The sequence below is a fragment of the Bombina bombina genome, chromosome 5, assembly GCF_027579735.1.
Source record: "Bombina bombina isolate aBomBom1 chromosome 5, aBomBom1.pri, whole genome shotgun sequence".
Lineage (NCBI taxonomy): Eukaryota > Metazoa > Chordata > Amphibia > Anura > Bombinatoridae > Bombina > Bombina bombina.
The window spans coordinates 995,440,913-995,456,825 of record NC_069503.1 but is presented as its reverse complement, the minus strand read 5'-3'; the positions used below and the strand labels follow the sequence as shown (position 1 = coordinate 995,456,825).

The following is a 15,913-nucleotide window of genomic DNA, read 5'->3' as shown; positions in this document are numbered from 1 at the left end:
TTTTATCCATCGGCTCAATGAAAGATGAGCTATCCTCAAGAGTAATAGTAGTACGCTTAGCTAACGTGGAGATAGCACCATCCACCTTAGGGACGGAACCCCACAACTCCAGCTGAGAGTCTGGGACCGGGAATAATTTTTTAAAGGCAGGCGAAGGGGAAAAGGAAGATCCAATTCTATCCTATTTGTTTTTAATAATATTCACCATTTTTACAGGTACAGGAATGTTAGCGAGGCTACCCTGTCCTCGTACACTCTGTCTAATTAAGGGATCAAAGGTTCATCAGGCAACTTGGCCTCTGAAACCTCTAATGTCGACAGAACCTCATTTAGAGGAAAACGTAGGTGTTCAATTTTAAATCTAAAGGCTGGCTCCTCCGCACCCGGAGGCCTAGAGGTAGCAGACTCCGATCCAGAAATTTCACCCAATTTTCATCCCATCCTGGGATACTTGAAAGGCAGACAAACCAAGCAAATCACTGGATGTCCCCTGGACCGGAGAGCTATGTTTAACCTTTCGATTGTGCTTAGCAGGGCGAGGTAGAGCCCTAAGGGCCTCAGACACCGCCGTCTTTAACTGTGCGGTAAAGTCTAATAGTAAAAGGCTCCCTCCAGACGGAGGATCAGGCGTGCTACGGGAAGCTGCATCTGACAATGGAGATGATTGATAGGTATGCACCTCACGGGACGGCGAGTCCTCAGAGGTGGACGGCTCAGTCGTACTAAAGGAATTAACCTTCTTAGACATAATAACCTTGTTGATGCATATAGAACATAGTTGAGAGGGTGGGCACACCAAGGCCTCCTCACAATATAGACAGGTATTACTATTAGGAACAGAGGGAGTACCCTCAAGCATATCAGGATCCTCCATAGCTTGCGCTAACAACAGTAAGATACAAATAAATGCACTTTTTATTTCTCACAAAAACAGCACCTTTATACCCCCAATGACTGGGGCACTCATCACCTCCTATACCAAGGCAACCAGAGAAGAAGTGACCTCTCAGACAGCTAGCTCGGTCAGTAAAGAGAAAATGAAAGTGTGACCACACCTGGTCACGTGGTGCGCAATGCAGGACTGCCCCTGTTATGAGAAAAGGCCCGCCAAGCTACAAGCTGCGCAGCGTTCAAAGTGAAAGTAAAACGCCTGTATGTTCTTTTACCGCATAACAACAGTCTATGAGCCCAAAATAAATCTTACACATAAAGCAGCATAAATCAAAGAACACATTTTAATAATCCCCACTGTTTAATTACCTCCCTCAGGAGATATTAACCCACAATTCTGTAAAGATAAAAGGAGTCACACTGTGACCCTGTCTTCAGCAATTTCAACATAAGTAAAAATTGAAATGATCTTACCAGAATCCATGCTGTGGAACAGAAACACAGCCTCTCAAGTGTGACAGTTTTGTAGCATCGCTCCTGACATGGACTTGAGTAATGAAAGCAGACAGTAAAACTCGTCAACACTGGTTGCTTAAAAGGGACACTGAACCCAATTTTTTTTCTTTTGTGATTCAGATAGAGCATGTAATTTTAAGCAACTTTCTAATTTACTCCTATTATAATTTTTTCTTCGCTCTCTTGCTATCTTTATTTGAAAAAGAAGGCATCTAAGCTATTTTTTGGTTCAGACCTCTGGACAGCACTTGTTTATTGGTGGATGAATTTATCCACCAATCAGCAAGAACAACCCAGGTTGTTCACCAAAAATGATCCGGCATCTAAACTTACATTCTTGCATTTCAAATAAAGATACCATGAGAATGAAGAAAATTTGATAATAGGACTAAATTAGAAAGTTACTTAAAATTGCATGCTCTATCCGAATCACAAAAGAAAAAATTTGGGTTCAGTGTCCCTTTAACCCCTTAAGGACCAGGGCTGTTTTAACACTTTTGTGTTTAGCTGTAACTTTCCTCTCACTCATTTACTGTTCCCATACAAATTATATATTATTTTTTTCAGGACAAGAAGGGCTTTCTTTACATACCATTATGTGTATCATGTCATATAATTTACTTTTTTCTTAAATAATAAAATATGGTGACAAATTGAAAAAAAAACCCCATGTTTTTTTACTTTAAGTTGAAAAATCTTTTATTCATCTACAAAAGCTAATGAAAAAAACTGCTAAATAGATTCAAAATTTTGTCCTGAGTTTAAAAACACCCAGTGTTTACATGCTTTTTTTTTGCAAGTTATAGGGCTATAAAGTACAAGTAGGACATTGTTGTTTAAAAATATATTGTAACACTGTCACAAACATAATAATTGGCTGTTACTATCTGCCTCACATGCCTGGCAGATAGTAACAGCGGTATTTCGGCGGAAGTGATCTCTGATCGCTCCCGCTGCTCGTTTTAAGTCATGACGGTTCAGGACCGTAATCAGTCCTCAAGGGGTTAAGGAGTTGTTAGCAGGCAGTCTGGATGGGTTTGCAGTAAGACTCTCCCTGCATCTCCAGACTCTAACTTTCGTCAATGCTCTCACTGAGAGGCTGACAAGACTACTTAAAATTCCAGTTCCATAACGAAAGGCATATATCCCTCCTGAGGAACAACTCTGAAATCTTCTGACACCTCTCTTCCATCCTCCTGTGACGAAAGGCAAAGAATGACTGGGGGATAGGGGAAGTGCTAGAGGTATTTAAGCCTTTGGCTGCGGTGTCTATGCCTCCTCCTGGTGGCCAGGTTCAGTATTTCCCAACAGTAAGGAATGAAGCCAGGGACTCTCCTTATATTAAGAAGGAAAAGTAAATTGGAAAGTTGTTTAAAATGACATGCTCTATTTGAATCATGAAAGTTTTTTTTGGACTTGACTGTCCCTTTAAGGGCAGATCTGTGTTCTCTTCTATTAAAACAAAAGAAAGGAGGAGCGGAATAAAAGGGATATGAAAAGATTTGTTCTCTTTTTAAATATATCACAGTACTTAATTTTGGAAAAAATGGATATCCCCTTTGCTAAATAAATCAAATAGAACATGCAATGTTAAGTAATTTTCTAATTTACTTATATTATCAATTTTTCTTTGTTATTTTAGTATCTTTATTTGTAAAAGCAGGAATGTAAGTTTAGGAGCCGGACCATTTTTGGTTAAGCATCTGGTTACGCTTGCTGATTGGTGGCAACATTTAGCCACCAATCAGCACAAGCTACCCAAGTGCTGAACCAAATATAGGCTGGCTCCTAAGTGCACATTCCTGCGTTTTCAAATAAAGATACCAAGAGAATGAAGAAAAATTGATAAAAGAAGTAAATTAGAAAGTCGCTTAAAATTGCATGCTGTTTCTGGATCATGAAAAATTGTGTTTCATATCCTTTTAATAATACAACATAAATGCTTTTTTTTTTACACTATTAAACTATTGACACCTATACCACAGGTATACTATTGACTTTTATGTCCTTGAAAGAAACAATACAAGCTACAGACCTATTTAAGCAATAAAGTTTTGTTTTGTTTTTTTATTAAAAGGGAGATTGTACGCTAGATTTTTTTTGCATAAATAAAATCTGGGGGTGTTTTTGTAAAAATGTATAATTTTGCTTATTTTTAAACATTGTGCTGACTCTTAACCAAGACCCAGAGTTTTAGATTTAGACTGATGTATACAGACTTCAGATTGCTTTCGTTTGTACAATGGGTCTTTTCAAAGGCAGGGGGGGTTCTGCTCTCAGCCCCTTTCAGTGGGTGTCCCAGCCTAACCTCATCAACAGTACTAAACTGGGAGCTTCTAACTAAGTATTTAAAAGGTTTTATACAGGATATTTATATCAGTATCTGTGCATATTATTCTTTATAGGTGTGTCTATTACATGCAGTTATATGAAAATTGGTGTATACTGTCCCTTTAAAGAACACAAGGAACACACAAATAAAGATGCAGGCCAGTACAAGAATGCAAAAGCAGCCTTAAATGGACAGTCAAATTAAACTTTCATGATTCAGATAGAGCAAGTGATTTTAAACAACTTTCTGATTTAATTTTATTATGAAATTTGCCTTATTCTCTTGATATTCTTTGTTAAGCGTAAAGCTAGGTAGGCTAAAAGAAGCTCAGGAGCATGCATGTGTCTAGCATTACATAGCAGCAGTGATTTCATTTATATATAAGAATGCTATAAACAATGTTGCAAACTCTTCTGCCAGATGGCGATAGACACGTGCACGCTCCTGAGCTCATCGAGGATTACTATTTAATAAAGAGTAACAAGAGAACTAAGCATGGATAACAAAGGTAAGTTGTTTAAAATGTCATGCTCTATCCAATCCATTTAAAGGGACATTGTACACTAGATTTTTCTTTGCATAAATGTTTTGTAGGTAATCTATTTATCCAGCCCATCTGGGAGTGTTTTTGTAACAATGTTTAGTTTTGCTTATTTTCTAGTAACATTGTGCTGATTTTCAGACTCCTAACCAAGCCCCAAACTATCAGATGGAGACTGAAGTCTACAGAGTCCTGCTTGTTCCAGTTTGAGTAAAGGGTCTTTTCATTTAAAAGGGGAGGGTCTGCTCTTTCCGCTTTCTCAGCCGCTTTCAGTGGGTGTCCCAGCCTAACCTCATCAACAATGCTAAACTGGGAGCTTCTAAGTGAGTATTTAAAAGTTTTTATTACTGGATTTTTAGATCATTATCTGTTCATATTCTTCTTTATAGTAGTGTCTAGTACATGCAGTTATATGTAAATTGGTGTATGCTGTTCCTTTAAGTTTATTTTTTTACTACTTTTTTGACTACTAAAAAAAGGCAAGTGGTGTGTGGACTTAGGCTATAGAAAAACAAACAACTGCATCAAATAAGGTATTAATGAATTCAAAAAACAGCAGACAAATATTGCAATTACAAAGATTTTACTTTCACTTTAAAAGGGACATTCTGGTCAAAATTAAAATGCACATAAATTAATTACATCTTTGGATAGAAACATATTTACAATATATACTGGCAAATATTGCTTCTAGTAAAAGTTATCACTGTTTTAGTGTTAGCATTTTTCTCTGCACGTGCATGTGAAGCATACCCATATATATTCTCAGGGCACACACACTTTAAATACTGCAGCTGCTCATAGAGCCGTTGGGGCTTGTTTCATGTAAGCAATTATGCAAATCGAGTCATTACAGGATGATACAATCACCTTAGGCTCTCTGGCCAAGTGCTGTGTTTAAAATGCTGGTGCACAAATCATACTTAAAGGGACAGTCAACACTCGATGTAACTTAACTCTATACCTTAGATCAGGAATAGAAGATTCCGCTGCACTGCATCACATGTTGAAACACTAACAGTATTGGAGTAATCAACCAAAATACAAATGTTTATGACCTTGTAGATATGGCCGCCAAACTCCTCCCCATCCTCCTTCGTCCCCTTCTCTAATATTTTCCCTGCTCGTTCATGTTCCAAAGGGTGACGTTGCCATTTCTGATAATGCGCATGCGCATTATCTTCTGCCCGCTCGCAAACGCAAGCTGAAATCGTAAGTGCTGCTGTGATTATCCATTGCGCATGCGCGATTCTCTGTGAACACTTTTTAATCCAACCGAGGATTGGATTATGATTGGAAGATTCAAATAAAAGGAAAGTAAATACCTAACAGTGGGGGGAGTTTGGCGGTCATACCTACACAGAATAAACATATGTATTCTGGGTGATTACTCCTATACCGTTAGCTAATCAACATGCGACGCGGTGCAGCTGCATCTTCTATTCCTGATCTAAGGTATGGAGTGAAGTTGCATCGGGTGTTGACTGTCCCTTTAAATACAAATCTTGAAACAGCTATAAGCTTACACTAGAAGCATTTTTGCTAATACATGTATACTGCAAAAATGCTTCTGTGCAAAACTTAACTGGAATGTCCCTTTAAGTAAAACAACTAAAATAAAAAAAAAGAAGTTAAAAATAGCAAGTAAAAAGTGCCCTCAATATAATGGTATATTGTGGTTTTATTTAAATCTCAACAGATGATGTTCTCACAGATAAGAAGGGGAAGATTAGAAGGTTTTTATTTTTAGGTACATCAGAAAAGTAAATACATACAATATTTTTTGCCTAATCCTTGGGGGTTTGACTTTGGACAAAATAGTTACCAATAATTATATCACATATTATATCATTCTTAATTTAAATAACAAATGTGCTAAAGGGACATGAAACCCAAAACATTTCTTTCATGATTCACATAGAGCATACCATTTTAAACAACTTTCTAATTTGATTTTATAATTTAATTTGCTTTGTTCTCTTGGTATTCTTTGTTAAAAATAATACCTAGTTAGAATCAGAAGTCGCAATGCACTACTGGGAACTAGCTGTTGATTGGTGGCTGCACATATTTGCCTCTTATCATTGGTTCACCCAATGTGTTTAGCTAACTTCCTGTAATGCAATGCTGCTCCTTCAACAAAGAAATTAAAATTTGCTAATTGAAGTAAATTGAAAAAGTTGTTTACAATTGTGCGCTGTATCTGAAACATAAAAAAAAAATCATATCCCTTTAATTTATATATATTTTACAAGAGCAGATATTGTCCTTGTATTAAAGGCACAGCAATTTCACGTCGAAAATAAGTAAAATGTGTCTACGTTATTTGTAAACCTTGATAATAAAATTCAAACACACAAAAAAAAAAAAAAAAATTATATAAATCTCCACTTACCACACACAGAAGCCAAAGTACCACATACAGCAAATGCGTTTTATTGAAGAGGTCTTGACCAAACTTGATGCATACTATTGCTTCAAGGAAAGCGATGGCGCTATATGAGGAAAAAGTTAATAAAAACAGGATTAAGAATACTTTGTTTTATTTAAATATCGGCAACTGACTAAAAAAATCGTATGCATGTACTTAAAAACAAATGGTTTGTTCATATACACCCTCTGCTCCAACGAGATTCTTTTAGATGTCTGGGCAGTATTAAGAGGCTTTTCAGGGATCGTTATACCTTGGAAAACTGTTGACTGATTAAGGGGAGTTCACGAGTATGCTTCATGTTCACGAAAGACACTTTCTCTACATGCCGGTGAGATTTTGAGAATCAGGCACTGATAATCTATAGGGAAGTGTAAGGCCATTCTCATATTAGTAAATCAAGAGATGTGATGTAGTTCACTCAGACACTACACAAAGTATAAATCTATACGGAGAAAATCAGTCTACTAACATCTAAAAGGCTCACCAAATCCATACACCCCTGCAATGAGGTAAAATAACTGCAGTAAAGATACAGAACAAATAAATATGTACTGAATGGTAAATAACAAAACAGTGTTGTTTACTAGGACTTAAAGGGAAGGCAACATATCCGACAAGGTAAAAATGTTTTATGTAAACATTTCCAATAATAAATAATAAAAGAGAGAAAAAATAATAATAATAATCAGGGCTCGACAAACCCTTAAAGGGACATTGAAGCCAAATTTTTTCTTTTGTGATTCAGACAGAGCATGCAGTTTTAAGCAACTTTCTAATTTACTTCTATTATCAAATTTTCTTCATTCTCTTGGCATCTTTATTTGAAATGCAAGAATGTAAGTTTAGATGCCGGCCCATTTTTGGGGAACAACCTGGGTTGTCCTTGCTGATTGGTGGATAAATTCATCCACCAATAAAAAAGTGCTGTCCAGAGTTCTAAACTAAAAAAAAAGAAGCTTATATGGCTTCTTTTTCAAATAAAGATAGCAAGAAAATGAAGAAAATTTGATAAAAGGAGTAAATTATAATGTTGCTTAAAATTGCATGCTCTATCTGAATCACAAAAGAAAAAATTTGGGTTCAGTGTCCCTTTAAAATAATGCCCTGGTGCCCAGGTTTAGAGCCCCCAAGACATCAATAGGTGCCTCCCCTTCCCCCCACACCTAAAAATGTTACTGGGTTATTATACAATGTATGTGTGAGAAACATAAATAACCCTGAAACATAACAGAATAAACCACATATGAAGCATTAAGACCAGAGAGTGCCTTCTTGACTGGTGGAATATTTAAAGTTGATGAGCACTTAAGCAAGTAAAAGTGAGTGCTAAGCCTAGAACACAATAAATATGGTAAATATAACTAAAGTAACCTTGCAATCGGCAGCTGTGTCCAGAGTTAGGCTTACCAAAGTATACAAACAAGGTGCTTAAACAAATGCGCTTATGTTTTGCATTACAATTTCTATTAAAGTATGAAAACACTGTACATCTGCCTCTTAGAAGTGCTTGCAGAATGTCATTGAGAAACACTGAATTGGACTCAACAGTCTTTGTGAATGGTAGAGTGAGATACAAATTAAAGGGCCATTATACACATTTTTTGTTTGCATAAATGTTTTGTAGATGATCTATTTATAAAGCCCATAAAGTTGTTTTTTTTTAAAAAATGTATAATTTTGCTTAGAACATTGCTCTGATTTTCAGACTCCTAACCAAGCCCCAAAGTTTTATTTGAATACCGTCAGCTACCTTCTCCAGCTTGCTCCTGTTTGTGTAAAGGGTCTTATCATATGCAAAAGAAGGGGGGGGGGAGTGTCTTATTTCCCACTTGCAGTGGGCTTTCCAACTACCTTTTCAACAGAGCTAAACTGAAAGCTTCTAAGTAAGTTTTTAAACCATTTTATACTGGATTTTTATATCAGTATCTGTGCATCTTATTCTTTATAGTAGTGTCTATTACATGCAGTTATATGAAAATGAGTGTATACTGTCCTTTTAAAGGGATATGAAACCCACATTTTTTTCTTTCATGATTCAGATAGAGCATGCAATTTTAAACAACTTTCAAATTTACTCCTATTATCAATTTCCTCTTGGTATCTTAATTTAAAAAAAAGCTGGAATATAAGCTTAGGAGCCGGACCATTTTTGGTTCAGCACCCTGGGTAGTGCTTGCCGATTGGTGGCTACATTTAAACACCAATTGGCAAGTGTTACCCAGGTGCTGAACCAAAGATGGGCCGGCTTCTAAGCTTACATTCTTGCTTTTTCAAATAAAGATAGCAATAGAACATAGACAAATTAATTATAGGAGTAAATTAGAAAGTTGCTTAAAATTTCATGCTCTATCTGAATCATGAAAGTTTAATTTTGACTAGATTATTCCTTTAAAAAAAATAAACCATTTATATTTATTTTACAAATATTTAACAACTTTTAAGGGGGCAAAAGGGGACATAAAAAGGTAAAAACATAATTTATGCTTACCTGATAAATTTATTTCTCTTGTAGTGTGTTCAGTCCACGGGTCATCCATTCCTTATGGGATATATTCTCCTCCCCAACAGGAAGTTGCAAGAGGATCACCCAAGCAGAGCTGCCACACAGCTCCTCCCCTCACATGTCATATCCAGTCATTCGACCGAAACAAGACGAGAAAGGAAAAACTATAGGGTGCAGTGGTGACTGGAGTTTTAATTAAAATTTAGAACTGCCTCAAAAAGACAGGGCGGGCCGTGGACTGAACACACTACAAGAGAAATAAATTTATCAGGTAAGCATAAATTATGTTTTCTCTTGTTAAGTGTGTTCAGTCCACGGGTCATCCATTACTTATGGGATACCAATACCAAAGCTAAAGTACACGGATGATGGGAGGGACAAGGCAGGAACATTAAACAGAAGGAACCACTGCCTGTAGAACCTTTCTCCCAAAACCAGCCTCCAAAGAAGCAAAAGTGTCAAATTTCTAAAATTTTGAAAAGGTATGAAGTGAAGACCAAGTTGCAGCCTTGCAAATCTGTTCAACAGAGGCCTCATTCTTAAAGGCCCAGGTGGAAGCCACAGCTCTAGTGGAATGAGCTGTAATTCTTTCAGGAGGCTGCTGTCCAGCAGTCTCATAGGCTAAACGTATTATGCTACGAAGCCAAAAAGAGAGAGAGGTGGCCGAAGCCTTTTGACCTCTCCTCTGACCAGAATAAACGACAAACAGAGAAGAAGTTTGCCGAAAATCTTTAGTTGCCTGTAAGTAGAACTTCAGGGCACGGACTACGTCCAGATTATGCAAAAGACGTTCCTTCTTTGAAGAAGGATTAGGACATAATGAAGGAACAACAATCTCTTGATTGATATTCCTGTTAGAAACAACCTTAGGTAAAAATCCAGCTTTAGTACGCAGAACTACCTTGTCTGAATGAAAAATCAGATAAGGAGAATCGCAATGTAAGGCAGATAACTCAGACTCTTCAAGCCGAGGAAATAGCCATCAAAAACAGAACTTTCCAAGATAAAAGCTTAATATCAATGGAATGAAGGGGTTCAAACGGAACACCCTGAAGAACTTTAAGAACCAAGTTTAAGCTCCACGGAGGAGCAACAGTTTTAAACACAGGCTTAATCCTAGCCAAAGCCTGACAAAAAGCCTGGACGTCTGGATTCTCTGCCAGACGTTTGTGTAAAAGAATAGACAGAGCAGAAATCTGTCCCTTTAACGAACTAGCGGATAAACCCTTTTCTAAACCTGCTTGTAGAAAAGCCAATATCCTAGGAATCCTAACCTTACTCCATGAGTAACTCTTGGATTCACACCAATATAAATATTTACGCCATATCTTATGGTAAATTTTTCTGGTAACAGGTTTCCGAGCCTGTATTAACGTATCAATAACCGACTCCGAAAAACCACGCTTTGATAGAATCAAGCGTTCAATCTCCATGCAGTCAGCCTCAGAGAAATTAGGCTTGGATGGTTGAAAGGACCCTGAATTAGAAGGTCCTGCCTCAGAGGCAGAGACCATGGTGGACAGGACGACATGTCCACTAGGTCTGCATGCCAGGTCCTGCGTGGCCACGCAGGCGCTATCAGAATCACTGATGCTCTCTCCTGTTTGATCCTGGCAATCAGTCGAGGTAGCAACGGAAATGGTGGAAACACATAAGCCATGTTGAAAACCCAAGGGGCTGCTAGTGCATCTACCAGCACCGCTCCCGGGTCCCTGGACCTGGATCCGTAACAAGGAAGCTTGGCGTTCTGGCGAGATGCCATGAGATCCAGCTCCAGTTCGCCCCAACGAAGGATCAGTTGAGCAAACACCTCCGGGTGAAGTTCCCACTCCCCCGGATGAAAGGTCTGGCGGCTTAGAAAGTCCGCCTCCCAGTTCTCCACGCCTGAGATGTAGATCGCTGACAGGTGACAAGAGTGCGACTCTGACCAGCGAATTATCTTCGAGACTTCCAACATCGCTAGGGAACTCCTGGTTCCCCCTTGATGATTGATGTAAGCCACAGTCGTGATGTTGTCCGACTGAAATCTTATGAACCTCAGTGTTGCTAACTTAGGCCAAGCTAGAAGAGCACTGAATATTGCTCTTAATTCCAGAATGTTTATTGGGAGGAGTTTCTCCTCCTGAGTCCACGATCCCTGAGCCTTCAGGGAGTTCCAGACTGCACCCCAGCCTAGTAGGCTGGCATCTGTTGTTACAATCGTCCAATCTGGTCTGCGAAAAGTCATTCCTTTGGACAGATGAACCCGCGACAACCACCAGAGAAGAGAATCTCTGGCCTCCTGGTCCAGATTTAGTAAAGGGGACAGATCTGAGTAATCCCCATTCCACTGACTTAGCATGCATAGTTGCAGCGGTCTGAGATGTAGGCGCGCAAGTGGCACTATGTCCATTGCCGCGACCATTAAGCCGATTACTTCCATGCACTGAGCTACTGATGGGCTTGGAATGGAATGAAGGACACGGCAAGCATTTAGGATTTTTGATAACCTGGACTCCGTCAGGTAAATCTTCATCTCTACAGAATCTATAAGAGTCCCTAGAAAGGGAACCCTTGTGAATGGGAACAGAGAACTCTTTTCCATGTTCACTTTCCACCCATGCGACCTTAGAAATGCTAGAACTATCTCTGTATGAGACTTTGCATTTTGAAAAGTTGACGCTTGTATCAGGATGTCGTCTAGGTACGGAGCCACCACTATGCCTCGCGGTCTTAGTACTGCCAGAAGCGAGCCCAGAACCTTTGTAAAAATTCTCGGGGCCGTAGCCAACCCGAAGGGAAGAGCTACAAACTGGTAATGCCTGTCTAGAAAGGCAAACCTTAGGTACCGATAATGATCCTTGTGAATCGGTATGTGAAGGTAGGCATCCTTTAAGTCCACTGTGGTCATATACTGACCCTCTTGGATCATGGGTAGGATGGTTCGAATAGTTTCCATTTTGAACGATGGAACCCTTAGGAATTTGTTTAAGATCTTCAGGTCCAAGATTGGCCTGAAGGTTCCCTCTTTTTTGGGAACCACAAACAGATTTGAGTAAAAACCTTGCCCTTGTTCCGTCCGCGGAACCGGGTGGATTACTCCCATTACTAAGAGGTCTTGTACACATCGTAGAAATGCCTCTTTCTTTATTAGGTTTGTTGATAACCTTGACAGATGAAATCTCCCTTGTGGAGGAGAAGTTTTGAAGTCCAGAAGGTATCCCTGAGATATGATCTCCAACGCCCAGGGATCCTGGACATCTCTTGCCCAGGCCTGGGCGAAGAGAGAAAGTCTGCCCCCCACTAGATCCGTTTCCGGATAGGGGGCCCTTTCTTCATGCTGTCTTAGGGGCAGAAGTAGGTTTTCTGGCCTGCTTGCCCTTGTTCCAGGACTGGTTGCCTTTCCAACCCTGTCTTTAACGAGTAGCAGTCCCTTCCTGTTTTGGAGCGGAGGAAGTTGATGCTGTTCCTGCCTTGAAATTACGAAAGGCACGAAAATTAGACTGTTTGGCCTTTGATTTGGCCCTGTCCTGAGGAAGGGTGTGACCCTTACCTCCAGTAATGTCAGCAATAATTTCTTTCAAGCCGGGCCCGAATAAGGTTTGCCCTTTGAAAGGAATATTAAGCAATTTAGATTTAGAAGTTACATCTGCTGACCAGGATTTAAGCCATAGCGCTCTGCGTGCCTGGATGGCGAATCCGGAGTTCTTAGCCGTTAGTTTGGTTAAATGCACAACGGCATCCGAAATAAATGCATTAGCTAGCTTAAGGGCTTTAAGCTTGTTCATAATCTCATCCAATGGTGCTGTGCGAATAGCCTCTTCCAGAGACTCAAACCAGAATGCCGCTGCAGCAGTGACGGGCGCAATGCATGCAAGGGGCTGTAATATAAAACCTTGTTGAACAAACATTTTCTTAAGGTAACCTTCTAATTTTTTATCCATTGGATCTGAGAAAGCACAACTATCCTTCACCGGGATAGTGGTACGCTTGGCTAAAGTAGAAACTGCTCCCTCCACCTTAGGGACCGTCTGCCATAAGTCTCGTGTGGTGGAGTCTATTGGGAACATTTTTCTAAATATCGGAGGAGGGGAAAAGGGCACACCGGGTCTATCCCACTCCTTGCTAATAATCTCTGAAAGCCTTTTAGGTATCGGAAAAATGTCAGTACACACTGGTACCGCATAGTATTTATCCAGCCTACATAATTTCTCTGGGATTGCAACCGTGTCGCAATCGTTCAGAGCCGCTAACACCTCCCCTAGTAATACACGGTGGTTCTCAAGCTTAAATTTAAAATTTAAAATTTCTGAATCCGGTCTCCCCGGATCAGATCCGTCACCCACAGAATGAAGCTCTCAGTCCTCATGTTCTGCAAATTGTGACGCAGTATCGGACATGGCTCTCGTGTCATCGGCGCGCTCTGTCCTAAACCCAGAGCTATCGCGCTTGCCTCTTAACTCAGGCAAATTAGATAATACTTCTTTCATAACATTAGCCATATCATGCAAAGTGATTTGTAAGGGCCTTGATGTACTTGGCGCCACAATCTCACGCACCTCCTGAGCGGGAGGCGAAGGTACTGACACGTGAGGAGAGTTAGGCGGCATAACTTCCCCCTCGTTGTCTGGTGATAATTTCTTTACAGGTAAAGACTGACTTTTATTTAAAGTAACATCAATACAATTGGTACACATATTTCTATTGGGCTCCACATTGGCTTTTAAACATAATGAACAAGTAGATTCATCTGTATCAGACATGTTTAAACAGACTAGCAATGAAAGCTAGCAAGCTTGGAAAAAATCTGTCAATAAATTTACCAGCAATTGAAAAAATGCTGCAGCGCTTTTAAAAACACAAAAAACTGTCACAGTTGAAATAACAATGAACTAATTCAGTTATAGCCAACAATTTAACAGTAATTGTATGAATTTAGCAGAGGATTGCACCCACTAGCAAACGGATGATTAACCCCTCAATACCCAAAAACGGATAATCAATTTAAGATTTAACGCTTTTATCACAGTCAAACACACTGTCACAGGTCTGCTGTGACTGATTACCTCCCTCAAAAATGAATTTTGAAGACCCCTGAGCTCTCTGTAGACGTCCTAGATCAAGGAGGAAGACTGTGCAAGAATTTTAACTGCGCAACAAGGCGCTAAAAAAGGCCCCTCCCACTCATATTACAACAGTGGGAGACCTGTTACAACGGTTTCTATGCAGAAATACACGTTAGCCATATGGAAAAAAATCATGCCCAAAAAGATTTATCACCAAAGTACCTCACAAAACGAATAACATGCCAGTAAACGTTTTAAAAACAACTTTCCAGTGTTATGCAAAGTTATCACTAAGCCTGCTACCAGTCGCTTCTACTGCAGTTAAGGCTCATACATTTATTTCAGTATTAACAGTATTTTCTCAGTCAAATTCTAGTCCCTAGAAAATAACTCAACTGCGCATACATTTATCAGCCTGATACTAGTCGCTACTACTGCATTAAAGGCTGTACTTACATCATATGGGTAACAGCAGTGTTTTCTTAGTCAATTCCATTCCTAGAAAATATTACTGCACATACCTTATTTGCGGGGAACCCGCATGCTATTCCCTTTTCTGAAGTTACCCCACTCCTCAGAATGTGCGAGAACAGCCAGTGGATCTTAGTTACGTCTGCTAAGATCATAGAAAAACGCAGGCAGATTCTTCTTCTAAATACTGCCTGAGAGAAAAAAAAACAAAAAAACTTTTGATTGAAGAATAATTAGGTAAAAAACTCCTATCTCCTCTCGCGACCTCCTTCTTTGTTGAGACATGTAAGAGAATGACTGGATATGACATGTGAGGGGAGGAGCTGTGTGGCAGCTCTGCTTGGGTGATCCTCTTGCAACTTCCTGTTGGGGAGGAGAATATATCCCATAAGTAATGGATGACCCGTGGACTGAACACACTTAACAAGAGAAATGTATTTTAAACTAAATTATAAATATTTCTGCAATACACCTTCACTTTCAAAAATGCTACCTCTAAAATGCAAGCAAGCTAACGGCCACTAATAAAGCAGTAAATAGCATGCAAGCGCAGCCTAAACAGTGCATGTAACCAGAACTCAAAGCATGTGCAAGTAAAGGACGCATCTTACTACTGTATTGGCAACAGCTCTTGCACACTTTCAAAGTTATCGGTGAAGCAGAGACAGCTTTTAAAGTAATCAGTTTTGCAAGTCAAAGTATAGTTTAAGAAATACCTCTAGCCAAAAACTGAGTTTTAAATGTGATATTTTGTTCTTTTAGCAGTAGCGTAGTTGTACTATTGCAATGTTAACAGAAGATCTTTGAGTTGCCAGTGCTGCTTCAAAGGATATGTACAACTAGAATCTACATACAAAAGGTCTTGTGGGCTTACCTGGCAAACACAGCCATCTTTACTTCACACTGTCCAGTTATTTAGCTTTCTGGTGCCAAACAGGCACCCAAATAAAAGGCAGAAATACTTGTGTAAAAATGTAGTGTGTGGAATAGAATAATAATTTATCAGTAAGTAAAGCTCATATAGTCAGTTGCTATGCAAATTAGGCAGACCAATATAATTAGGAATCATGTTCCTGCTGAAAGCAATTACCATTTTAATTAACAGCAGAAAGGCAAATTGATGGCTATTATTTGCTAAATGCACACACACATTTTATGACATGGTTGACTGACAAGACCA

General features: G+C 39.3%; 1 protein-coding gene across 1 annotated transcript in view; it reads right to left on the bottom strand.

The window, feature by feature from the left end:
* Positions 1–15,913, bottom strand: part of PTDSS1 (phosphatidylserine synthase 1) — a 190,170-nt gene that overhangs the window by 47,190 nt on the left and 127,067 nt on the right. The window contains 1 exon segment of the mRNA XM_053715226.1: positions 6,676–6,775. Coding sequence (XP_053571201.1) covers positions 6,676–6,775 — 100 coding nt within the window.